The sequence below is a fragment of the Molossus molossus genome, unplaced genomic scaffold (genome assembly GCF_014108415.1).
Source record: "Molossus molossus isolate mMolMol1 unplaced genomic scaffold, mMolMol1.p scaffold_m16_p_3, whole genome shotgun sequence".
NCBI lineage: Eukaryota > Metazoa > Chordata > Mammalia > Chiroptera > Molossidae > Molossus > Molossus molossus.
In genome coordinates, this window is record NW_023425366.1 from 6039064 (window position 1) to 6064832 (window position 25769).

General features: G+C 43.7%; 1 protein-coding gene across 1 annotated transcript in view; it reads left to right on the forward strand.

Moving 5' to 3' along the window:
* The window catches only part of HCN1 (hyperpolarization activated cyclic nucleotide gated potassium channel 1), a 334018-nt gene that overhangs the window by 38740 nt on the left and 269509 nt on the right, over positions 1-25769 (forward strand). The window contains exon 2 of the mRNA XM_036280637.1: positions 3986-4409. Within this exon, the coding sequence (XP_036136530.1) occupies positions 3986-4409 (424 nt within the window). The remainder of the gene's footprint in view (positions 1-3985; positions 4410-25769) is intronic.

The following is a 25769-nucleotide window of genomic DNA, read 5'->3' on the forward strand; positions in this document are numbered from 1 at the left end:
CTTATTGCTCTGCTGTAACTGTCAAGACGACCTCTCTTCCAGTCAGTGCTTCCTGTGTTTGCTGGTTTGACAGAGAAAGAACCTTTCTGTCTAACGGGTTCCGTGTGCTACACTCTGTATACATCGCTGCTGTAGTCCTCCTGCCTTGAGAAAGTAGGAGGAGGAAGTCGAGGCTTCTCCAGATCAATGCCTTGCCCCAAACCATGCAGCGAGGAGAACTAGAACTAGAACTCGAGTCTGCCTCCCACGCCCAAGCAAGAGCTTTTACAAATAAATATTGTCTCTCTAGAGCAAGATGAAGAGGAGAGGGGCTTTTAACATCAAACCACCTGTCAAATGCAGAACTGGGTTGTTTTCAGGCTGTCCACCCTGAGAACGTACTCTTAATCTGGTTTCTTATTTAATCTATTTTAATGCATTCTACATCCTAAAAACCCTCGATGCGTAAAAATTCAATGTTACATAAAAGATAAATTAAGAAATTATTTACTGCATTGATGGCTCTTTGTCTTATTACAAAAGATTTCCCGAAATATCCCCACTGAAGTGTATCTTTCCATTAAAAATCCAGTGAATTCATCTTCTTAGCATTGGTTATTCTAGATACTGTACCTTACTGCAGAAGTTAGAAGACAAGCTACAGTTTTGAACTTCAAAGAATTTAAATGGCAGAGGAAACAAAGGCAAATAATTAGTAACAAAAGAAACAATTTAAAAAAGGAAGCATGCTGAAAATATATGTTGTGCTGGGGTTTGTTAAAGCAAAAACAAAAACCGAGAAACTCATCACCAGAGTGGGACCAGAAGGACAGGCGATGCCCACAGGAAAAGGGACAGGTAGAGTGGAGGTGGCATCTCCTGCACATGGACCCAGGTGTGCACAGAAAGGACTCTCCTGCTTGAGAGATGAGGTGCTTGCTATGAAGGGTTAAAGCAGAGGCTGGGAATGGAGTAGGAAGCTATATTTCCTTGAGAACCGGGATAACTTGTTCCTATTTAATTGAGTGAGTCATTGATGGTTTTTGACCTGGCAAGTTACCAGTCACATAGGTGGCTCTGGGACTGGTGAGTAGAATTGATCAGATACTGTAGACAGGAGACTCTGGAAATATATTAAGCAAGAGATAAATAGCTCTTCCCTGACTGGAGAGATAACAGTGGGGACGAGGAGAGGGCATAGATAGGAAAGACAATTCTGTAATAAAATGTGTAAGATATAGAACTTGAGAGACAAGGGAAAGGGAGAGTCTGGTTGTCCTAAGGGAAATTTTCAGAGCTAAGAATCAAGAAGGGAAACTTTGTGGACATGTAGGCGAGACAATCTCATGAGGTCAGTTTTCAGAGACAGAAGCATTGTTCAAAAAGCAGAAGTTACATTACACTTCTTGAGTGGGTGTTAACTGTTTTTCTTGGCTAGCAGAGAATGAATGTATGTTGACTACAGAGTTGTATAGTGCAAAGTCTATAATAAGACCTGTGTTTATGTCTATAAAGTAGAGTCAACGATACTTTAAAAAAATGGTAAGGGTTAATGGAGCTTCATGTTGATATCCATACATCTAATGGCTTTAGACCATATTAAATACCAGCAATAAAAAAGCTACGATGTGGTAAACATTATTGCAACAATAAAGATTGGATGGTACTTTATCCTTTTCTTCTGTTGACTAAGATGGATGGAATATGATTTTTCCTTAAAAATAGCTTCTATCGTAATGACAGAAATACAAAGATGTCTGTGACAGTGAGTATTTTTCAACGGGCCCTTGGTTGTTCCCCATCAAAATGGATTTCTCTTGGGAAGGAAAGTTAAATTCATACTAAATGGGCCACCAACATTTTGTCTGCAGTCTGTTATATGCTAAGATCTGTGATTTGTACATATTACTTAATTTATGGACCTCTACACCCTTGGCTCTGTGATCATCTTTATTTTACAGATGAGAAAACTTAGTATTAGAGAATTTAAGTAATGTCCCCAAATTAAATCATGGGTAAGACGTTCTGCGTGCGGACAGCTGCCGCAGGACTCACGGGGCAAACGGGTGACTGCAGCTTACTTTCAGGTATCGAACCGAAGAGCTTTGGTGAATGATTGAGCATGAGATGGAGCGGATTTAGGGCCTGGAGTTAGCTAGGATGGTTCCAAGGCTTCTGGCTTGTATCAGGCACAGAGTTGTTCTTTCCCAGGACAAAGGGAACCTGTGAGGAGTGTGTGGGGGCCGAGGGGTGAGTCGGAGCCCGGTGTGCTGTTTAGCATGAGAGTGATATATGCAAGGGGGCAGGTAGATTTCACAGGCTGCTGACTGCGAGGACCAGGAGTGGACTGGAGAGAAAGCAGCTGGACCGTCGGTTATAAAGGAATCGCAGACGACGTGCATGGGTATGTGGTGTTGCCCAGAGAGCCTGTGTGGAGAGGGAGATAAAGGGCTATTAGGACGCGCAGGGGAGCAGCAGCCTCCTGGGAGGGCAGAGGGAGGAGCCCACGGCAGAGACGGATGCGAGTAGCCACAGAAGTGCCAGTCCTCGGGGCACACGCAGTTGCACTTTAGAGCTCAGAGATGTCATTCCTTGTGAGGTAGCCACCGCAGCATTCAGCATGTCTACACCTCTCCTCTGTCCTTGGTGTGTTCAGTGGCCCGTTTTGTATATTTCCACTGAGAGAAGAAAATAAAAAGTTTCATCGAAATTGCCAATGCATGGTGTATGATTGACACGGGCATTTGTATACTTGTCCATATATGTGTAGATATATTTTGACAGAAAGACTGGTGAAATCTTCAAAATGACAAAACGTTTACCTTTGACCTAATCTTGGGGATGGTGGAGACCAGGGGAGAACTCGCTTTTATAGTTCTTTCTTATACTACTACTTTTATCCCAGGAGCCATTCGTAATTAGGGACATAGTAACTTTGATAGGTTTATACAAATGTATGCCTTACCAAAATGTAACCCAAATAATCTAAGTGGGAGAAATAATATTAAGTAAAAATATCTTGGTTAACAGAAATTTCTGTCATAAAAGTTTATGTCATTTATTCAACAGAACTTCCAAAAGAGGACACATAGGACCAGATTAAGTTAACTCACGTTTTCAGATTTTTCATTATTATAGAGTTGTATTAATAGATTTGCTTCTTCATTGTTATAAGTATATACTGTCACAAGTATAAAACGTCTATTTTTAGGGTCAATATTCCTTGAAAGAATCCAAATGAAAATAACATAATCATCTCTGAAGAATTTAGTTACAATATATTAACCTGGAAAAATCTGAAAGTTCATGGTTTTCTCCCAATTTTAATATAAAGAGAGACAGAAATGTTTCAAAAGGTAGTTAGTAATCACAGTTTCCAGTTTCAAATCTAGAGTGGAGTCTCTTCAATTATTTTTAGCCTCAGGAAAAAATTAGTTTTTCTATTTTAAACTAAAGAAGAATAAAGCATAAATATTTGGAGTACTGTGAAGCTATGGGCTATTCTAGAATTCGTGTTTGACCTAATCTCCTAGGGATAAATTTGCATTACTAGTACTTTTAGCACACCCTCTTTATTACTGTTTATTCTAATCCATGACATGTAAAGTACTTCAAAGCACCTCCAAATAATTCTCCCGAAAGCAGTTTTTTAAGGTTGATCTTCTGGTCCTATACTTCTGCCTGGTTTCCATGTAATCTATAAGGAAGGATGTTTTTTACTTCTTTACTAGATAAATGGGGTTATGGATGCTTTTGAATTTATTTCTATAACACTTGATATCAAATAATATTTAGAATTCTCTAGTCACAATCTTTTTCTTAAGGGGTATGTTAATTTTACTTAGATTTAAATTTGTTGCCATTGAAGGAATTAGTTACATTATTTATAAAATCAACACATTATTCTTTTACTCATTTATTAACCATAAATCAGGAATACTTTGTATTGGGGGGGCAGTTTGGTTATTGTCTGCATCTTGAAATCTTTTCGTTTTATTTGTCATAGGTTTTACTGGGATTTAATAATGCTCATAATGATGGTTGGCAATTTGGTCATCATACCCGTGGGAATCACGTTCTTTACAGAACAAACTACCACCCCGTGGATTATTTTTAACGTGGCGTCCGACACAGTCTTCCTCTTGGACCTGATCATGAATTTTAGGACTGGGACTGTCAATGAAGACAGTTCTGAAATCATCCTGGACCCTAAAGTGATCAAGATGAATTATTTAAAAAGCTGGTTTGTGGTGGACTTCATCTCGTCCATCCCTGTGGATTACATCTTCCTCATCGTAGAGAAGGGAATGGACTCGGAAGTTTACAAGACGGCCAGGGCGCTTCGCATCGTGAGGTTTACCAAAATCCTCAGTCTCTTGCGCTTATTACGACTTTCAAGATTGATTAGGTACATCCATCAGTGGGAAGAGGTAAGACACACACTTTACTTTTTAAAGCCACGATATCCCGGCATTGTTCACTGTAACTGTTTTGAAATGAACCACTCTGCTATGTATGAGGGTTATGAAACCAAAGGAGATCATTTTTGTTTATTTATGTTTTGGTACTTAAGTGATGTATGTGTCTCTTGAAAAGATTCAAACACTAGATTTGAATCAACTGGAAAAGAAAGTGATTTTGAAACGATTGTTTTCCATCAGTTTAGTTTTTTCCTTACAAATCCATTTCAATCAAAACACGTCTGTCCTAACCCATGCACCCCTCCGTGGAGGTTGTCTTTATCTGACGTGAATACGTCAAGTACCAGATTTGACAAAGATTCGGAGGCTCTGTTTGTGAATCTCGTTTGTGTCATTAGCTCTATGAGATAACCTGCTATGTGGTTCCTCTAATATTGCAATTTCAGGGATTTTTGTCTGAGAAACAGATTAATTTTCTGAGTGTTTCCAAGGTACACCTGTAAAGACTGATTTCAGCGCCATAATTTTGCTCTCTTTAATGCTTAGCATATAATTATTTATGATAGTTTCTCCTTTCAACTCATTTCATAATACTAAAAAACGGCACAGCCAGGAGGGCAATGTGTAGAGTGAAACGGGGATAAATGCAGGACATGCGGCCTGTGGTTCTGGGGCAGTCGGGGGCCCGAGGGGGCCTGCGGCCGGAGTCTCCCGAGGGCGGAGTTTGCTGCCCCATCAGCGAGCCAAGGGGCTCGTGTTCCCATTTCTAGAGTCTGCGTATCCGCCTTTTCAACTTTCTTTTCCTTCTACGTCTTCTTTTGCTTTTTAAATTAATTATCACCTGAACTTTGTTGTCTGGATAAAACGAGGGCTGAAAAGGCTTTGTGAATACATAAAGCTGCTCTCAGGAAAACAGTCTACTTGCTATGGATTAGTCATCCCTTCAGGGCAGAAATTCCGTTTAGAATTCAGGGAATTGTGTTTTGGAATCTAGGGTTAAACAGGTCTGAACATGGATCTTCTGTGAACGTCCACTCTGCCTGCTCGGAGGCTGGAGCCGTGGGCTTGTCGATGACATTTCGGTTCCCAGGACTCCAGGAAATGACATGTGATGATAAACACTGCGTCAGACATTGCTGAAGAGGCTTAAAAATGGATGATTCTTAAAATATGGATATGGGTTATATTTAAAATCAAATGAAGCACATTGGAGAGATTGGATTCATCTTGTAATGTGTCCAAAATGCACATTCCGTCTGAGATGTTCTAAATGTTTGGTTCTCAAACTTTATTATTCTGATTTGAGATTGATATCAAACCAAGAGGATTCCTGATAATAATCATGAATGTTTATTGGGCTCGTATTATATGTCAGGTAATATATTTGATTCTTTACTAAATCTTCCTGATGTCTCCCATAACGTGCCTAGATTCACAGGGTTCATGATATGTGGAGCTCGGATTCTAATCTTGGCAATTTGGCTCCAGAAAAAAGCTCTTAACCACAAAACAATATAGCTTCTCACGATAACATACTCTTGTAATGAGAAATGCCTTACTATTCAATGCTTTTATGCGTTGAGTAAAAGCTACAGAGGAGTATTCACCTCTTAAAACATGGTCACTTAACACATTGTAATGACTAGCCTGGGGAGTGACAAGTCACTGATACAGATGCCCAGCTGGTTAAAAATGCAGCGGTCCGTGGGGCATTTCAGTGTGTTGTGGTTTTAGCCCGGCCACCCTGGAGCATGGCGTCAGGATGGGCAGAGGCAGCCTGTCAGAGAGGGGCCGGCCCTGCGGACCAAGAAGACTCCCCAACACCGCTGTCCTCTGGCTCCCAGAAGCAGGCACGGGGCCTGCGATCTAATTCAGGAGCATCCCGGACTGCACGGGCCTGTGAGTGCGATCGGATATGCACTTACAGCCACTGGTAACCAGACACACTCTGGCCAGGGCTGTGAGTCGGCAAGATCTTCCTTATAAATAAATGACCTTGATAATAAATGAACCATAAGCTCATTTAAGTGAAGAATGTTTTCTCGGGTACATGATACCCTCCTATGATATCACACGTATCATGGATATTTAATGTCTGTTAGTAATACTGTTAAACGGGGAAGGAACAGTGATGATTAATCCAGACTCTCATAGGAATTTATTATTTCATCACCTGCCTGATTCACACCCAAATCACCAAGTGGTTGCAAACCGGCAGGCCTCTCCCGGACTCGATGGACGCCACCAGGCTGTGTTTACAAGGAGAGAGACGACGGATAAGCGCGGAAGCGTTTCGGAGTGTTTGGAAGAAGGCTGCCCAGGAAGATGTGACGCACCCACGTGTCTTTGAGTTCCGAGTGTTTCGGTACCCAGCTGGCTTGTGCTAAATTCAGCAAATCTGGGGAAGTGATGTGTGAAGTCTGTTCTACATGAATCGTTTCCAGGGATGCAGCTGCCTTCTATAGGGAACTGCTTTTATCTTCAGTGATACATCCCCCCCTCCCCACCCCCCCGGTCTGAATTAGTTCAACTGAAAACAAGTGCCAAAGCCAGATAAATCCGAGTAACATTGTGAATGAAACAGAGAAACTTTGAAACTTAGCCCTTATGTTACCATCAGTACTGAAGCTGAATGTTGTGGCTACTATGCAAGGAAAGCTCATTTGGCCAACAGATTTATGGAACACATGGTGTTGAGGAGTCGGGGGGGGGGGTTGTTTACATAAGACAATTATAAAATAAAGCCCTCTCTTAGCCATGTGTCTTCAGTACAAAGTTTCATGAAACTTCATACATGTATTGCCAGGGGAGGTGAACAGCGGGAGCAATCATTTCGATCAAATCAGGCCAGAAAATGCCTCTTTCTCTCACCTCTAGAAAACTGAGGTAACTCTTTCTTGAAGTTTGTTTGTGTTTTTAAAAACTTCTGACTTGCATGCAGCATTGTTTTACTTGAAGGCAAGTCGATGACCCAAGCCGGATCCCTGTATTGTGTAACCTGTCACCGGGGGAACCGATCCTCTGTGATCCTCCTAAAAGAGACATATGGTGAGGAAAATCCTCAGAAATTAAATGGGATATTAACAATGTTCGACCACCACAAGCCACTGAAGAGATGAAGGAGGGTTAAGAGCTTAGTGAATGGGGGATTATTCAGTTAGTGAAGGTGAAGGATCCTAGGAACCTTGAAGTCGGCCGATCCCAGTTTTGTTGTTGTTTTTATCAAAGGGCGATGATCTCTGAAATTATTAGATATTTAGGAAATAATAATTGAAGAGAGAACTACTACTCTGCAGTGCTCATCTGTTTTTAGGGTTCAGTGTCAAGGGCAATGTGAAGAACACGTGTTGGAAATGCACGGTGCTTGTACAATAGCCATGTCTTGGGAACACCTATCTGCAATAGTTCACTCTGTGTTCCTCATTGACTCTCCCCGCAGCCTTGCTTGTATAGATTTTAGACCCATCACAGTGTACTAAACCGTTTTGTGGCAAGAAGGGGGGCCTGTGGTTCTGATCCCCCCACATGCCGTGGCAATTTCAGATGAATCGTGTGTCCTGTACCCTGCTGTGCTCTTCCAGCAATCGATACTCGATTTCTGTGCCGGCTTAGAGACAGGTTTATAAACAAATTATGTTTAACAGCAGAGCATTAATGCCGAAGTTTATTCCACCGAGAGCTGAATTCTGATCTAAACTTCTCTCTTTGGCGAATTTTAGCTTTCTGTTTGGATGAGCACGGAAACGAACTCTTGCTATGAATTGCCTACCTGTAATTACACGGTGCATACTGCGACTGCTTTCATTTCTGAAGAATTCCTAGGCTTGCCATAAGCAAGGGCCGTCGATTCTCCAAAGCCGCCCTCTGTCGGGGTGTGGAGAAGCTCCCCGTGGCCCCTCTCGTCCAATCTGTGTTTCTTCGCGATGCCTTCCAGGCTCTCCAGTAAACCTTTCTCTCTCTCAGTGTCATTTCTGATTTGCACCCAACAGCTCCTTTCTGTTTGATTTTTGTTTACAATGCTCCTTGCAGAGCCTGGTTCATTCTACGGCTGTGATTGTGCATGTACCGCCCCTCAGATTTGGAGAGCCTTTCTTTCTCTGTTACCCCCTTAAAAATCAGGCTTCAACTCATGTCCAGAAAACATTCCACATCGTCATTCTCTTTGCTGTGACCCCATTCTGCCGGCTGTGCTTGCGTGCGTTCTGCTGATAGCTTGGTTGCTGGTGCTGGCGTATATGTTGCCGATGCCTTCCTGTTGAGGGGCATGGACACCTGTGGGGAGAGGCGGTGTCAGCTCTGGCTGTTGCCTCTCCTTGGACACAAGTACAGCATTCGAAGCACAGTCGGTTTGCAGAGCATGCCTGTCCACGCAGCACACGGCCACCCTCCGTGTTCAAATGCATTACGTCATTGCAGGGGATATCCATTCCTTACTGCTAAGCATTTACTTAGTCGCTTCTATCGCCAGATACTGCACCTGAGAATACCAAGCAGACCCCCGCTTGGTAGGAAAGACAGACATGTGAGCAAATAACCACGCGTGGTGTGGTCACGGGTGGCGTGAAGAAGGGAGCGAACAGCAGAGCCCTTTTGCCTGAGCAGAGAGCTGCCGGGTGCGAATGAGTCTCGAAGCTGGAATCTGGAATCTGGATCGCCTCGCTGGACGGAGTGGGGGCAGAGGAGCGCGTTCCAATAAGACCTGAGGGGCGAGCAGCCCCCAAGAGGTTCTGAACCTGTAGAACCTGGAGAGTGAGGGAGGGTGTTTGGAGACTTACCCAGTAAGGTGTCCTGGGGCAGTGTAGGCGTGGGTTTGCATCTTCGAATGTGGCGGAGCGAGGCGGATTGTTCACCGCTGAGGATGGAGATGATGACACCACTCAGGAGAGAGTTAGCGTCTCTTGTGTCTTTTATGTTCAGCTAGTCAAGTCAAGCAGGGCATTTTCTAGATATCTAAAGGGAGGTTTATCTTTGCCAAGTATTCTTGGCATTGCAATGTTTGTGTCAAATAATAAAATATGAACAGGCCATATGCGAAGTCTATTTTGTCAGCTTTGTGATTGATTTATCAATGATATTTGATATAATTACTTTTTTTTTTTTAATCCTCACCCGAGGACATTTTTCCATTTTTTGTTCAGATAGAGTGGGAGGGAGAGAGAGGAAGAGAGAGAGAGAAACATCGACGTGAAAGGGACACATCGAATGGTGCCACCCGCACGACCCATCCAGGGCCAGGGACAAACTACAACCGAGGTACGTGCCTTTAGCGGGTCTCTCTGGACCACAGGCCGACGTTCTAACCGCTCAGCCAAATCGGCCAGGGCGATATAATTACTATTGTATTAATAGATATTAATATAATTATACTACTAGGATACAATTACATTTTACATTTGCATTTCTCACCACCAAAAACATGGTGATATGAACTGGATCCTATACTAGAAATTAGTATTTGTGTGTGTTTATGAAAAGTGTACCTTGAATTTTCTATTAAGTCTGGAGAGAAGCACTTAAAGGGAGTTATTTATGACTTGACACTTCATAGAACATTGTGAAGTTTGAAATGAGATACATGGATATTATTTGAAATACTTAAGTCGATGTGCACCCATGTTGATAAATGTAAGGTCCACTGTGGCATCTTTCTCTGATGCACACAGCTGCCAAACCTGTCACATGGCTCGTGTGTGTGTGTGTGTGTGTGTGTGTGTGTGTGAACCTTTTCCGCAGGCTAATACTGATTCTGCAGGAGACCACTAGGTGTCCTCTACCGGTTATGTTACTGTGGGGTTCCAAACTGTCAACACTGTGTTCTTTGAAATTATTCATTGCTAGTCCTTCATGATCACCTGGTTGTGTGGCTGGGGATGTCTAGAGAAAACAGATGACAGTGGATGTTCACACACGTAGGAATTATTTGTCTTATCTGTACTTTCTCCTCCGGGGGACACAGAGTCTGTTCAGTTCCTTCTGCAAAGGATTGTTTATATTCTGAGAGAACTGTTTTCAGTATTATAACGGGTGCTTTGAAGGTATTTTAGCAGATGCCCTAGAGTTGTAAGGTCCAATGGGATGAGTTCTTCTAGGATGTGAAATGTTAAGTCGAGACAGTTAAGAAGAGGTGGATAGATCGTGTGGGCGCACACGTGTTAGAAGGAAGGGGCATCGTTCTCTGAATGTTCTTTGGTCAGAGCCCTGAAGCGAACCTGTCTAAGCCTAGTGCTTTCCACATGGAGGTCTCGGTTTAATGCCAGAAGAATCAGATCAAATTTAAAATGTTCAGGCCACTGTTTTCAGATTAAAATATTAGGTTTCCGTAATGCCTCGTCATTGGTCCAGTCTGTGTTCCTGTTTTGCATGTTTTTACACACTTCCTTGGCTACATGTTGAAAACAACCAGACTCGTATTCCAAGTGTCAAAGTTACGTAACCCCATGTCTCAAATACTCTTGGTGGTGAGACCCCTGGAAAGACAGCTGTTGAGCTCCTCAAGGCCATTCACGGGGTTCACTTCCTTCCCAGGTCTCCTCCTCCTCTCTCGTATCCTGTTGCTAAAGTCGGAAATTTAAGAGGTATCCTTGACTTCTTCTCTTCCCTTTTTAAACTAAATGTATTGGGGTGACTGGTTAATAAAGTTATATAGGTTCCTAGGGTACAAGTCTATAATACATTGTCTGTCCATTACATTGTGTGCCCACCTGAAGCCAAATCTCCTTCCATCACCTTGCACTTGACCCCCTCTACCCTCAGTGTCCCCCAAGTTCTCCGGGTGCCACTTCTTGGATGTGACACCGATTCTAGCGCTCCTCAGTCCTCTCTAGCACCACCCTTGTCCCGGCCACTCTGTCATTCCCACGTGTGTTGTCATAACAGACTCATGACGAGATTTTGAAATTCACCCTCGCTTGTCTTGCCTGAGCCTCAGAAGTGGTATTTTCGAAGAGCAAATATTACTAGCATGTCATCCACCTGCTATAAATATTTCTGTGACTTTCCAGTCTGACCCTTTCCTGATCCTGCCTGGGAAACTGTTTGCTTCTCCCTTGCTCGTCCCTTTCTCTAACCATGTCACGCCTCTTTCTGTTTGTCGCATCTGCACTTTTCAGGCCTGTACCTGTGGTGTTCCCTTTTCCTAGAACGTGGTTCCTTCCGCCCACCCCAGATCGTTCCCCACGGTCTGTCCCTTCGGCCTGGCCCTTGGGTGAAGCTCCCTCCGGACAGGCTCCTGCTCTCTCCGGCAGTCAGTTCCCCGGTGTCACGCTTGCCCGGCCCTCCTCGCCTTTGCTTCGTAACACTCGCCACCTACGCAGTGCCTCCTGCACCAGGCCTTTCCCCCTGGCATTGACTCCAGAGGGGCGGAGGTCACTGTCTTTCCAGCATCTTCAGCTGCTCGCATAAGGTGTCTGGAGAATGACGGGGGCACGAGAACACCTGCCCAGTGAGTTCATCACGGGAGTTTCCGCTCAGTCGGGAAAGCAAGCACGTGGACATTCAGACAGAGAAGCAAAGCTGTGGAGGGCCTCGAACTCAGCATGAGAAGCGTTTACAGAAGACAAAGCGCCAGCGAGAAGATGTGCTGAGAGTGTGGTTGAGGGCAGAAGGGGGCGATGAACACGGCCACGCTGACAGCGGGGTTCCAAAGATGTCCTTGCGCGTGGCTATGCCTGGGAAATGAACTTCGAAACCATGGACGGAATCACTCGAGTTCCTCATTTATCGACAGGAATGATAATAATTTTCTGCCCAATCTCACAGAATTGTGCTGAGGTTTCATGAGGTGGTGGTTATTGTTACACATACTTTGAAACTAGTACTTGATGGACACGTAAATTATCACCATAGAAGTTTCTACTAATTTAAAATATGAAACCTCTCGAGAGAGTCTAGCCCTAGGCCCTTGAGTAGGCTTCCTTCTTTTAAAATACGGGGAGCAGTACAATGCTATTGGGTAATGGTTCTGCCCCAAATATACCACGTGGAGCATTCCAGACGCAAATGAATCAGGCAACACTGAGGACGAAAGGACACGCACAGCCTTACCTGTACCTGAAGTTGCTGGGTAATGTCTCAGCTTCCCCCTTTATTGTGCACGACGATGGGACATACACTGTGGCAACTCCACGGTGGACTCATCTGCGAGCTACTAGTGTAAAAATTGGGACCGGCCCTGGTTCATCAGTATCTGACACACGATTGATTCTGGTTGAAGCTCTAATTCCGGTTCCCCTGCCAGAATGTTTCATAATAAGCTTGTGTTAGTTTAGTATCTGGGGAGTAATCTCGCTTGAACTGGTCACTTGGTTGGCCTTGTGTACTGTCTATAAACAAGACAGGTGTGACGAGACATGACATTACCTGCACGCGGTACAATGCACCCAGGAATGTTTCCTTACAGGCAATGAGGTGACGTTAATGTCATCTGTGAAGGAAATGGAGGGGGTGGGGGGAAATGTGTGCTTTTTAATTTACCAGTTTCTAGCAAATCAGGCTTTCTCTTTAGTTAGAGACAATGTCAAAAGTGGTTTTTTTTTTTGTTTGTTTTTTTCATTGGAAATATTTGGGGAGGCAAAATTATGCTTGCATCATGTCAAAAGTAGCAGTAATCCATATTTCATTGAGCAAGGCATAGTCATTGGAATATCAGAAGTTGTCAGAGAAAAGTGGCTTTATAAGACATTATAACTGTTACGAAAGCTCAGAATGAATTAAGTCGATTCCCTTCGCTGGCCCTGGGTAATCACGGAGAAAGACCTACTTGGACTCCTCTTTTTGTCTTGCTGATGTGTGCATTTCACATTGTGTACGAGACGGTTCCTGTCTTGGTGTGAAAAGGAAATACATTTGGTTGGTTATATAATTCTGGTGGCTATTTTGAGTTAAGTCTGCCATTTAGGCCTTTTTTTTTTTTTTTTTAGGAGAGTCAAAATCTTTTTCTTATCACATCTTAAAGTGAAAGTACCTTTTGAGGAGGGGTGGTGGGGACTGGTCCCAGGGTTCCAGAAAGTGAAAACAGTCCTGAAGGAAGCGAATAGTAGCTATTCTGAGATCCCCCTTTTGTGTCCGGAGTGGTCATCAATGGGGATGCTTGCCACAGTGCTCATTAGCTCAGTGTGCTTTTGTTGTTGTTGTTACTGTTGTGCAGATGAGTTGGGCGAACGTACAAAATAAAGGAAATCCAATCAATTTGGAGGGAAAGTCGGAAGTACCTTCTGCAGATACTTTTCTCATTTAAAAAATGTGGGTGAAGGTTTTTACTTGGATTATGTGGTTGTTTTAAAGATCCAAGAGAGTATTAACACATAGTGCTTTGTAAACTCTGAAACTGAAAGTCTAGAGAGCATGTTAATGGTAGATGTAATTAGCGAGTCACATCACTTTACTTATCTTTCAAAGAGAATTCCCGAAAGAACGGAGTCCCCGTCTTCCTCAGTACTCTGGTCGCACCGGACAGTGAAAGGTAGAACGTGGACTGTGGTAGTGAGTGCCTGGCATTTAGAACCCAGAGCTGCAACCACCTGATTGTAGCTAACAGCCCCCTTCGGGGAAGGACTCACCCCGCGGGGTGGGGGTCGCAGGTCCGCGGTGTGAGCACCCTCTTCTCCCGGACACCGACGAGAAGGACAGATGTCCAGATCATCCCAGATGACCGGCCGTGAATCACAAGTGTGGAAGTTTCCAGATTTTAATAATGTTCTAAGATGAAGAATGCTTCCCCGTTTTTATCAAATCTGAAATCCACAGAAACGCAGCCTTAGAGAGTCCTAACCTGGGAGAGGGCTAGCACCCCTGTTCCTCCCCACATATGTTTGTCATGAAAGCAGAGTATCTTTATAATGATGACACTTACCAAAAAACATCGCTAATAAATTGGTTAGGAAGGAGTTATTGAAAACCTTACAGATTTTTGATGTTTAAGGCTCACGTACATGATTGACTTGAGAGTAATATCAGGACGTCTGGATGGAGTCCAACAGTAGTGTGCGTGTGCGTGTGCGTGTGCGTGTGCGCTCCCGGGCCCACAAGGTTAGGTCCATGAGTAATGGGCTCTGACGTTCTAAGGGACTGACTGGATTTCTGATCTCAGGCATTTCTTGGGAATTAGGACATTAATGATTAAAATTTCATCATTGGGGAATGATTCTCATATGTTCGATGGCTTTCTGAGCTTCAAAAGTATCTGATAGAACCTCAAATATGCTCGAAGCCATTACTGAGATAGCATCTTTGTAGGCTATTGATTGACAGGGAGTGGGAGTCATTCTCAAACAGCTGAGAGGAATTCTCTGCACAAACAAGGCAGCTCTGTGAACACGGGTGTCCCAAGCCGAGGGAGAGGAGAGGTGCATTCGTGTGGGAGGGGGTCCCACCAGTATAGGAGACGTTGAGCTGGGCTGCAGAGGAGACAGCAGGACACCAGCAAGTGACAAAAACATATACATATTTCACAGTTTTACTGCAGTCTTCCCCTCCTTGTTGCCAAATCACCACACTTGCCTAACATTACGATGGATGTTTTCATGTGTCTAAGTGTTACTGCTGGGAATTTTACCAACGACATCATCCCTCCCCTTTTCCCTTTAGTTGAATTGTTATTTCTCATGTTCCAAGACTCTCCAGTGTCTTGAAATTAGTTCACTCTAGTGCTCTAGATGAAAACAAACAAACAGAGATTTAGCACATCTTCTAGCAAAATGCTGCTGGTTTTGAAATAATTCTGTTTAGTAGCACATCTGTTTGAACACTTAATTTATGAATGTTTTATTACAGATGTCCCTCTTTTTCCCCCTTTGGACACACTCCTCCCCACGCCCCTCCCCCACTCCCCTGCACTGTTCTCTGTCCAGTAGCACATGTTTTAAACACACATTCCATAGTTCCAGTTAGACACTGTGTATGTAGTTATAGACTACAGTGATACCTCGGTTCTCGAACATAATTCGTTCCAGGAGGACTGTCGAGAACCGAATTGTTCGAGAACCGAAGCAATGAAACCCAATAGGAAAGCGTGACTCCACAAAGCGTGACTCTCTCTCTGCACTCACACTGATGCCGCAAGCAAGGCGCGCTGGGCCGAATGAACGCCATTCGGCTCAACTCGGCTCATCTCGGAAGTTCGAGTTCCAAATATTTGTTCGGATTCCAAGACAAAAGTTTCTCGAATCTCCTGGTCGAATACCGATTTGGTCGAAAACCGAGGCGTTCGAGAACCGAGGTATCACTGTATTCTAAATAAAACGAAGAGACTAGGTAGTTAAATGTCCCCCCGACTCTTCAACTGCAAACGTCCTATTTTTATATGATTTCATCCAATATAATATTTAATACGTAGGAATTGCTCACCCACAGGACTTGGAGCACTGTGCTCTGTGTAGGGATATGATGACGAAACAGTCGCCACGGCTTAGTGGCTTGTGAAACGAATAGACAGGTCGATGTCATGTTTTCCTACACGGTGAGATGTGCCGAGTTCCACACACAGAAAAGCATCCATTTCATTGAAAACAAGATTCATACTTGGTTGAGATTGCAAAATGACTTCCTCGTATTGGATTATGAAACATTTTCCTTTCGTTCCCATCATACAAGTGTAGGAACGATTGTTAAAGGTTGAAAGTTTATCAGGAAGACGAACGAATATACTTAAATTCCGTAGCATGGCACGCTCTAAAACTCGTGAAAGGATTGAGCGAAGGAGGACCTGGTTTCTCTCACCCTGTAGTGTGGCTGCTCCTGCATGACACGGCTCAGCAGAAACCCTGTTGTCACAGTTGCTACAGGGACAGCGCCGGGCAGACGTCAAGCAGCCGAGCTGTGTTAGGGGCCGGAGCACCCAGCAGCGAATCACTTCTTCTGCAGCTATGAAGTCACCCCCTCCGCTCAAGATTCTGGACTAGCCTGCAGTTTGCACGTATCACTCATTGTCCCTGAACCTCCTGCTTCGAGTCACTCTGCAGCGGCAGCCGCACTGGTATTGTGCAGGGTTCCCTGACCGGTCTTGGGTTGATAGGTTCCCCAGAAAAAAGCAAAGCACTTTCCACCATCTGCACTCTTCAGATGTCCCCTGGGTCACAGGCCTGCTCAGCACTGTTGCTTTTGTTGTTGTTGTTGCTACTCCTGTCCAGAAAAGCAGCAGGCAGGGAATCACCCCGATCTCAGATTAGATCACAGTACCCACTCTTCAGTAGGTAGGTCAGACATCCTGAGCTCTGATCATAGCCCCCAGGGAGTCAGCCCTTCCCTGCTTCCCGGGAAAGCAAGGTTCCTTTTCCTGCCTTCACCTTTCTGTCCCATCTCTCAAGAGGTTTGCTAATAGAGAATATAAGAAACTATCTATCAGTCACTTTGTTACAACTGTGAGAAACACAATATAAGTCTGTTACCGGGAGACACAGATGGACGCACACTGAGTCCTCAGCATAGAGCACTACGTGGGCACCGCCTTTTGTGACTCCTGCTTCTGATGGGTGGGGTCTGGGGGTGAATAACCAGCGTGATCCTTGGTTGGAGAACCCTTGAACTTATCTCCTCATGCATTGCTCTATCATCTTATTTCTGCTTTCCAAAACAGGGGGGGAATTGGTATAAATAAAACAGAAGTGATGAGCAAGATGATAGAAGTCAACATAGAATGCCTCTAATTTGGCAAAATAACTTACTTGACTCGAAAGACCAAACACATCAGCTGCATTATTGTTCTTTGTACCCACTCTGAGTCTCCAGATGATACTTTATATTATTTAATTATCTTACTCGACGTGGGAAGTAAATGCTTCAGGTTAAGAAATACAATGTACACGTGATAAAATTGTACACTTATTTTCTAAACATTTTCTAAATTATGCTGTTAACATTTGTCTAAAGGAAAAACACAATGCAAACAACGCAGGTAGTTTTCTCATGGTGCAGGCCTGAAGACACGTTACGTTGCAAACTTGGCGTTGGAAACAGAATGAAGATGCCCTTCTGTTTGTGAGAGGGTTTCCTTCGCGCGTGGCCTGTGCCCTGGGAGTCTTTGGAAATCTCGTTCAGCATTCCCTAGTGTGTTGTTAATGGTTTTATGGAGACAGAATTTCGCTTTTGGTTTTCATTGTTGAAAGTGTTCTCACTGGCCGGATCGTAGTGGCTGCTGGCAGGGGAGACCTGCACATCTCTCCCTCTGCATAGTCATCGGAGGTGGCCTGAAGGCCCTGCTCTTCGTCCCCTCACACCTGGGCTTCCCTCTTGACCTTGCCAGTCATTTGCACAAGGAACAGAAAGCTCTAGAAGGTCTTGAGGGCAATGATCTGACCCAAAGGGATGCATTTACTTTTTATAACTCCGTGGGCCAGAATTTGTCACATGACCTCATCCAGCCATGAGAAAGTCAAGAACATCCTACCATGTTCCTGGGAGGCAGAGAGTTGGAACTTTTACTTAACAGGCCTACATCAGGAGTCGGAATAGCCGAGAGATGGAGACGGTGTGCCTGGACTCCATCCCTTACTGGCCTGTGGCTGACTTGCTTTCAGCTTGGACCATGGACCTGCATGATCCATTGTTTCCTCATCCTGCATGTTTTTGTGTTCCACAGATGTAGTGGTGCTGCCACATGGCATCCCTCCTAGCCCACAGTGATGCTCAGAACGCTTATGGACATGCCTTCAGGCGCAGGGAAAACTGGCACACACCCTGGGGTCTGACTCTGGGATGCTTCTTGGGTGCATCAATTATAAAGCAATCTGTATCTTACGTGGTTTTTCTAAGTGCACTTATCCTTAATAGGAATTTAAATCATTCTATTAATGGTAGTACCAATTTTCAAGCTCCAAAACATCGGTCTTAGGTGAGTTTAATGTGGATGGATATTTGCATAATTTAATTTCTTAACCTCCACACTGAAATGAATTAGAGTGCTAATTTGTAGACCTTTGCCCAAGCAAATAGAGAAAAATAAGTGTTATGAGTAGACAGGAATGGACAGAGATAAGTGTACTGTTGTTTGTGTGGAAAATAACACAATAAATAATACAAAAATGAACGCTGTTTCATGTACTCACAACTGTAAATCCACTTTTGCCAACCCCTCTATGATACAATTAGAATAATTCTTTTACAAGGAAAAGTAATTATACTTGGCATCTTGAGATCACTTAAAATGTAAGCATGCAACAATCAAATCTTGAGTGTGACTCATAATATATCAATTTTCCATAGAATGTATTACTTTTGTTTAGATTTCATTTTTAAAACTATTCAGACTTTGAAAGTCCTTGAAACATCAGATCTCATTTCTGGACTGTTGGTAAGTCTTACTACTACTGTTATAACTTTAATTATTTTTCCATCCTATGCTTTGTTCCAATGTATTGAGCCTTGTTTCATGGCCCAGAATTGCTCTATCTTAGTGAATGTTCCATATGCACTCAAAACATGTTTTCTGCTGCTTTTCATTAGAGTGTTTTATAATTGGCAATTAGGACAAATACCAGTGTTATCGAATTGTCTTGTTTTGGCAATTCTTGAGTTAGAGATGTGAAAATATGCAATGTAGTAATTTTGGGTTTGTCCATTCTGCCTTTTAGTTCTATTAGTTTTTGCTTCATGTGCTTTGAAGCCATGCTCTACATAGTTAGGTTTTTTTTATATCTTTTGGTAGATTGCTCTCATAAGGTGACCATTTTCATCTCTCTCTGTACTTTGTCTGATGTTAATGTAGCGACTCCATCTTCATTTAGTTAGTGTTTGCATGGTACAGTTTTTCCATGCTTTATTTTCAACCTGTGTTTTTCTTTTACAGGGATATCTTGTAGACACCACATAATTACATCTTGTTTTTACTTGTTTATCAAACGTGACAAACTCTCATTTAAACCATTTACATGGAATGTTTTGATTGCTTGAGTTGGGTTTATTTATTTATTTTTCCTTTATTGATTTTTAGAGAGAGAGGAAGGGAGAGGCAGAGAAAGATAGAAACATCCATGAGAGAGAACATCGATTGGCCGCCTCCTGCATGCCCCCCACTGGGATCGGCCCACAACCTGGGCATGTGCCCTGACCGGGGATCGAACCAGTGACCTCTTGGTGCAGGGTCGACGCTCAGCCACTGAGCCACACCAGCCGGGCCTCAACTTGGGTTTAAACCTACCATCTGATATTGTTTTCTATTTATCCTATGTGTGCTTTGTTGTTATTTTCCAATTTCTATGCCTCTTTTTATACTAACTATATTTTTTTATGACTCCATTTTACCTCCCTTATGGAATTAGTAACAATGTCTGAATTTTTTCCAATGCTTGCTCTAAGGGTTTCTATATTCCTCTTTAACTAGTCAAAGTCTATATTCAAATATTATTGTACCATTTCATATATAGTATAATAAATTTGAAATACTATATATCCATTGTCCCATTGATGGTGTTTATACTATTGTTACCAGACAGTTTACTATAGTTGTTATAAATGCCAAGATATAGGGTGATTATCTTTGCTTTCAATGGGTAATCCTCGCCTAAGTTATTTTTTAGGCTTGAAAAATGCTTTCTATACTTGTTACCATTGCTTTTCGTTCCTCTGCTTAGATCCAAATTTCCATCTGGTATCGTTTTCCTTCTGTCTCAGAATCCTGTAGAATTGGTGTGCTGTTGACGAATTCTCTCAGCTTTCGTATGCCTGACTGTCATGCTTCTGTCTTGATTTTTAAAGTATTTTTACTGCACAGAAGACTCCAGGAAGACATTTTTCTTTCAGTGCTGCAAAGATATCTCTTGATTTCTTTCCTCCTGCCTTGCTTCTGATGGATGGGAGCTCTGGTACCCTTTCTTCCTTTGTCCACTGTGTATAAGATGACTTTTTTCTCTGGCTGCTTTTAAGATTTTCTCTTTATCATCACTTTCAGCGGTTTGATTTTTATGTGCCTCCGTTTTCTTCAGGTTTTTTCCACTTGGAGTTTGTTGAGTGTCTTGGATCTACGGGTGGTAGTGTTCGTGAGACTTGTAAAAATGCTCCATTATTCCTTCATCCACTTTCTTTTTTATCGACTCCTTTTTGATGGTTCTTTCCATGGCCTTGGTAGTGACTTCACAAGCATGTGCAGGTCAGCACTCAGCCAGACTGAAAGGGTTACCTGCGGATCTTTGAGCTCCGGTCTGTGCGGCTCCCCCGCTCTGGCTCGGGCCGGACTATCCTGGCCGAGCTCCCTCCTGTGCCCGCTCTGGGCTCTGCCGCCCGCTCGCTGGCCTTCGGATCCTTCCTCTGCCCTGCGCCCTCTCCAGGCCGGAGCCGGTGCGGTTAGGGAGCACCCTGCTTGCTCCTCTTCCTCTGGGGATGAGTCTTCTGGACTCCCTCGCCCGTGTCTGAAAATCAGTTTCATGATTTGTCAGCTTGTCTAGTTGTTGAAAGTAGGAGGGGAAGCCCGGTCCCTGTTGCTCCATGACGGTCAGAATCCCAGTGCTATGCCTTGTTTCGGAACAATCATATTTGATAGCTTTTTCATTTCAGAGAAGGGAAGCAAGAAGCTCGTCATAATTTTTGGCACATGAGCGGTATAACCACATCCGTTGCATTACGTTTTGGACAGAGAGCAGTTGTGGTGTATGGCATCGTTGGTGTTCTGCAGGTGTGTGTGTACAGGAGGACCAGGCTAACAGAGTACATGTGTGTATCCTAGCGAGCTTTCTCGTGGGTAAAGACCAGTAAAGTGATCTTGCGTGCACAGTAGGGAGCTTCCCTAGCTTGGCCAGGCTTACATCACAGCCCTTTAAACTTGACCAGCTGCCATCTGTTAGGCCCTGCCTTCTACGCTGGGGTTCCCAGAGCCTGCAGTGCGCTCCAGGTGGGCAGTGTGTGCCGCCCATAGGCGTGCCCCTTTGTGGGCAGAGGAGTCCAACAACAGCTCGTGGCCGCACTACAAAGTAACACCTGTGTTCAGCGTGTCATCTTGGGCACTGGAGGGGGCACTGGAGGGGGCACACGGAAAGCCAAGCTTATCTTTCCAAAGATTACAAAACATACTCAGGTTGCCCGGAGCCTCTTTTATTAATTCAATCTGGGGAGAAAAGGAGAAACATCTGGGACAAAAATAAATAAATAAAATAAAATATTTTAAAAAATAAATAAAATAAAAATATAAAATAATACAACTAAACAAGTATCTAACAGTTGTATTGCGATAGAATAACAGTGTGTTCCATTTACCTCTCACTTAGCACTTTGCGAAGGAAGGAGCATGAGGTAGAATGACAATCCAGGCTACGTTTTTTTTGTGTTTTTTTTTCATTTCATTTTCCAACTGTTGCTTTTAAAGCAAAAACATTTTTGTTACTGCGTTTGCATTTCTGCTACCAATAACCATCTTCAAAACAGATATGGTTCTAGCAAATTCTTAGCCCCCTTCTCCTGCTACCGAGGGGAGTGGTTCTGGTCTCAGCCAAACGGACCCGCTGGTCCAAGGGACTTCCGGATAAAATGCACTCAGTGAGGGTAGTGAGTGTATTTTAAAGTTGTATAGTAAACCGAAGGGATAATCAGGAAAATGTTTTGATGGATCTAAGTTGAAATGTAGCTACGCTTTTTGGGTCCCTTTGTAGAAAAGCAAATGATGAACCCATGTGAAGAGTTAAAATACATGAAACTTCACCTCTGCAATCACGGTGGATTTATCCGTCAACAATTGTCTTGGTTACTTTCTTCTAGAAGAGCAGCTCTTGTTAAGCACCTAACCTTTCCCAAAGAAGTATTGTGAACCCGCCCCACCCCCAAAAGGAGAAATGTTGGAAGAATTCCACAGTGAACACGTATGTCCTCTACCTCGATTCTGTAACAGTCTACTAATTGCTGACTTTTATCTGTCCAATCACCTATCAGGTCTTTTCTTCTCTGCCTTTCAAAGGAAACTGCAGACCACAGCCTTCCTCCTTCAGAAATTTTAATCTGCATCAGATGCTCAATGTTTAAGCTCTCAGTGTTGTACGGAGCTATGGCATACAGAGCACTTTGATATAATAGTTTCAGAGCATAACAAGAATAAAAGGATTCGGTAATCTAAATAATAATACGAGCATTAAGTAACCTTGAGAAATTGTGGAACACTTTCTAATGACAACGGCTCCATCATGATTGTGTTTATTCAGTGACTGCATCCAGCTTTTAAATCTTTATTCATCTTTATGATGAGATCAGTAAAACTGCCTTTAGATTGGATACTGTTCTTAACTTCCTTCATCTGGCCCCGGCTCCTTCTCTGCAGGAAGAGGTCGAATTGGGTGACTTAGAGCAGCTTCTCCAGGCTTGTCCTTCACCGACTCCCAGTCTCCTCTTCCCAATGAATCAGGCTTTGATAGTCTCTGAGCACATATGTCATGAAGAATTCTCAGCGACATTTGGGAGTCGCTCCCTTTTGGGGTATTTTTTTATTTGTTTGTTGTATTTTAAATTCAGCTCCAGGTGTTGACATTATGAGACCGACATTTATTTCGCCAAGAGAAGAATAAAGCGCCGAGTTTGGGAACACGAGGTGACTGGCTTTTTCTTGCATATTTATGCTAACGCTGTTCTGGTGCTTTTTTTAGACTGAAATGTCCAAGAAGCTGCTCGCTTGCTAGGTCTGTGTTCTGGTGCAGGTCCACACAGTACTCATTTTGCCTCTGTACTCGTATAGGTTGCATAAATAAAATGTGACATACTTAAATAACACTTTCTAACATTTCACCAATGAACTGAAAATACTACTAACACTTCTCTCATTAATGGTTTATGAAACCATGGAGTGATAGCTCTTTCATGTAACGATGCCATTACTCTGCTGCAGAAACCTGTGGATAATGGCAGTCAGGATCCCACAGTACCTCTTCTGCCACTCAACATTAAACATGTGAAAACATGAAAACACACGTGCTAGGCTGGATCTCCTCTTGACTGTGTACCCTAAATCAGTGGTTCGTAGATTTTACTTCATAGCCAAAGAATTCATTTTCTTCTTAAAGCGTGTGTGTGCTACAAAGTAGACATGTTAGCTCTTTATCTGGACAATAAACAATTCTACTCTCATTACGGTTTTGTGTTACACTGAAAATGTAGGAGGAACAGTCGATGAAAACTCCTGCTTCCCAAGGTCAGTGGAAACCTCCCCATGGCTTGTGTGCGGACACCAGCGCACGGAGGGTTGGCTCGGTCTCAGGCCTGTCAGGAGGGCGAAGCAGAACACGATGCGTCCATTTGTCATGATGCAAACTGATCACATGCATTCATCTCCCGGTTATTCTGGGAGGGCAACGACATGTGTAACCTGGTTAGAGGAGATGTTCTTGCTGTTCAGCGGGAAGCCTTTCAGTGACTGGGAATGATAGACGGCTGATTTTGCAGGCTCTACATTTCAATGTCAGTTACCAAAAAGAAACTTGTCACCTAGAGAGGAGGAACAAGATGAAATCAGTATCACCAGCATGACAGAATTGTATCCCTCCCTGCCGGAGGGCATAGTCACCTCATTCACCATCAGCTCTTAAGCGTTTGACGTTGAGAAATATATTTGGCATAGACCTGCAGGCGACTGAATGGACCCAGTTTTTCGTGCGTGTCTAGATGTACATATGAATGTGTATACATACTCTTTCCTGTGATGTTGTTTTACCTTTCTTTTCTAAGTTGGGTCCTGTAACTCCTCTGAGTCCTCCTTCCAATGACTTAGGACCCAGTCTGCATGTCCTGGCAGGACCACCAGAACCCTGCGTGCCCGGCTCACCTTCCAAACTCCGCTGGTGGGACACTCCCTCTTTGCAGACCGTCCACTGGCTCCACTCAGTTTATTCCTTTCCTGGAAGTGTGGTCCCTCGTTACAAGTTCTGCATGGGTTGTGTTGTCTCCCCAAACTTTGCTCCGATGCCCCCTTCTCCGAGAGGCGTTTCCTGCACCCCGTTAGCTGAATTCGTTCAGACCCCTCCACTCTCACCTCCCTACCAGGACGGGTCTTTCCTCCTTGGTGTTTAGAGAGGTTTTGCTTACGCGTTCTCTGGTTTGTGCTCCGTGTTTATAGTAGAAAACTCGCCTTTCTGCACCACATGGAACTCCTGGTGCTTAAGCAGCACCTGCTCGGTGAGCTCAGGTAGTGCTAACTGAAGGACGTTTTCGGGGGCCCGTTGTGGTATTCCAGGGCTTTCTGCAGCAGCGCTCAGCACTGCTGGTCGAGATACTCATGCGGTTATTTTCAACAAAGAAGCCTTATTAGATGTTTATTTGCCATGGAGCTGCATAGTCATTCACGCTGGTGTAACGTTGGTGACGGCACTGTGAGGTATGCGTGATCGGGTTGAAATTTTGTTTTTGCTTCTTTTGAGCTCTGTGACCCAGCAAAGCCGTCGTTTCCCGGTGTGGTTTCCCGGTGGGATAGGGGTAATAAATAATTCCTGGGAATGCTAGAAATACTGGATGAGCCAGCGTGTCTGTCAAGAGCCCAGGATGAGCCTGAACACAGTGCCGGGCACACAGAAACATTTTATGAATCGTAAATACAATTTTTTTCTGTGAATCATTCCAAATTTTCTTCTTTCTGCTAAAATATACCTTGTATGTAAACAAGGCCAGTCAGATAATGATACAGATGAATCAAAATAGTGGCCTAATAATGTATTGAAATGTTTGTTTATCATGGTTAGGTGTTTGTAACAAAGAAATACATTTCACAAAGTACCTTAAGGCTTAGCTCAATGTACTTTTGCTATTTTATTTGCATCGTATTAATGTATTCTATGAATGTATTATTAATATACGTTCCTCCATTCCCTTTTAGACTTCCAAAAATCTGTAGTTTTGGCTTTTTTAAAAAAAATTTATTTCTTAGAAAGAGAGGAAGGGAGAGAAAAACATCGATGTGAGAGAAACATCCATCAGCTGCCTCCTGCACGCCCCCCACTGGGCATGGAGCCCACAGCCCTGGCATGTGCCCTCACCCATAATCTAACCGGGACCCCTCAGTCCATGGGGTGACACTCCATCCACTCAGCCACAGCAGCCAGGCTGTCGTTTGGCTGTTTAAAAAACACTGCTTCCTAGCTGAGTGTTCATGTTCTCTGATTTCAGAGGTGAACCTTGAGCTCTGTTCTCCCATCTCGTATCTGATTGAGAGCAGAGGCTGGTGAGTTCGATGCGCTGGGCCCTGCAGTATGTTCAGGCTCTGAGCTGGCAGAGGGTGGTGGTGTGAGGGTTGTGAAGACACGGGCTCAAGGCAAACCTGGGGGACACTGGGGCGGTGCAGCTTATATGTGTACTCGCTGTGGGAGAAGGTAAATGCTCACTAATCGTACATGCGGGTCGGCGCTTACCTAATACTAACGTCGAACTCAGTCTCTCAGAGAGATCGAGCGTTTCCAGCAGGAAAACCAAGCCTAAAGC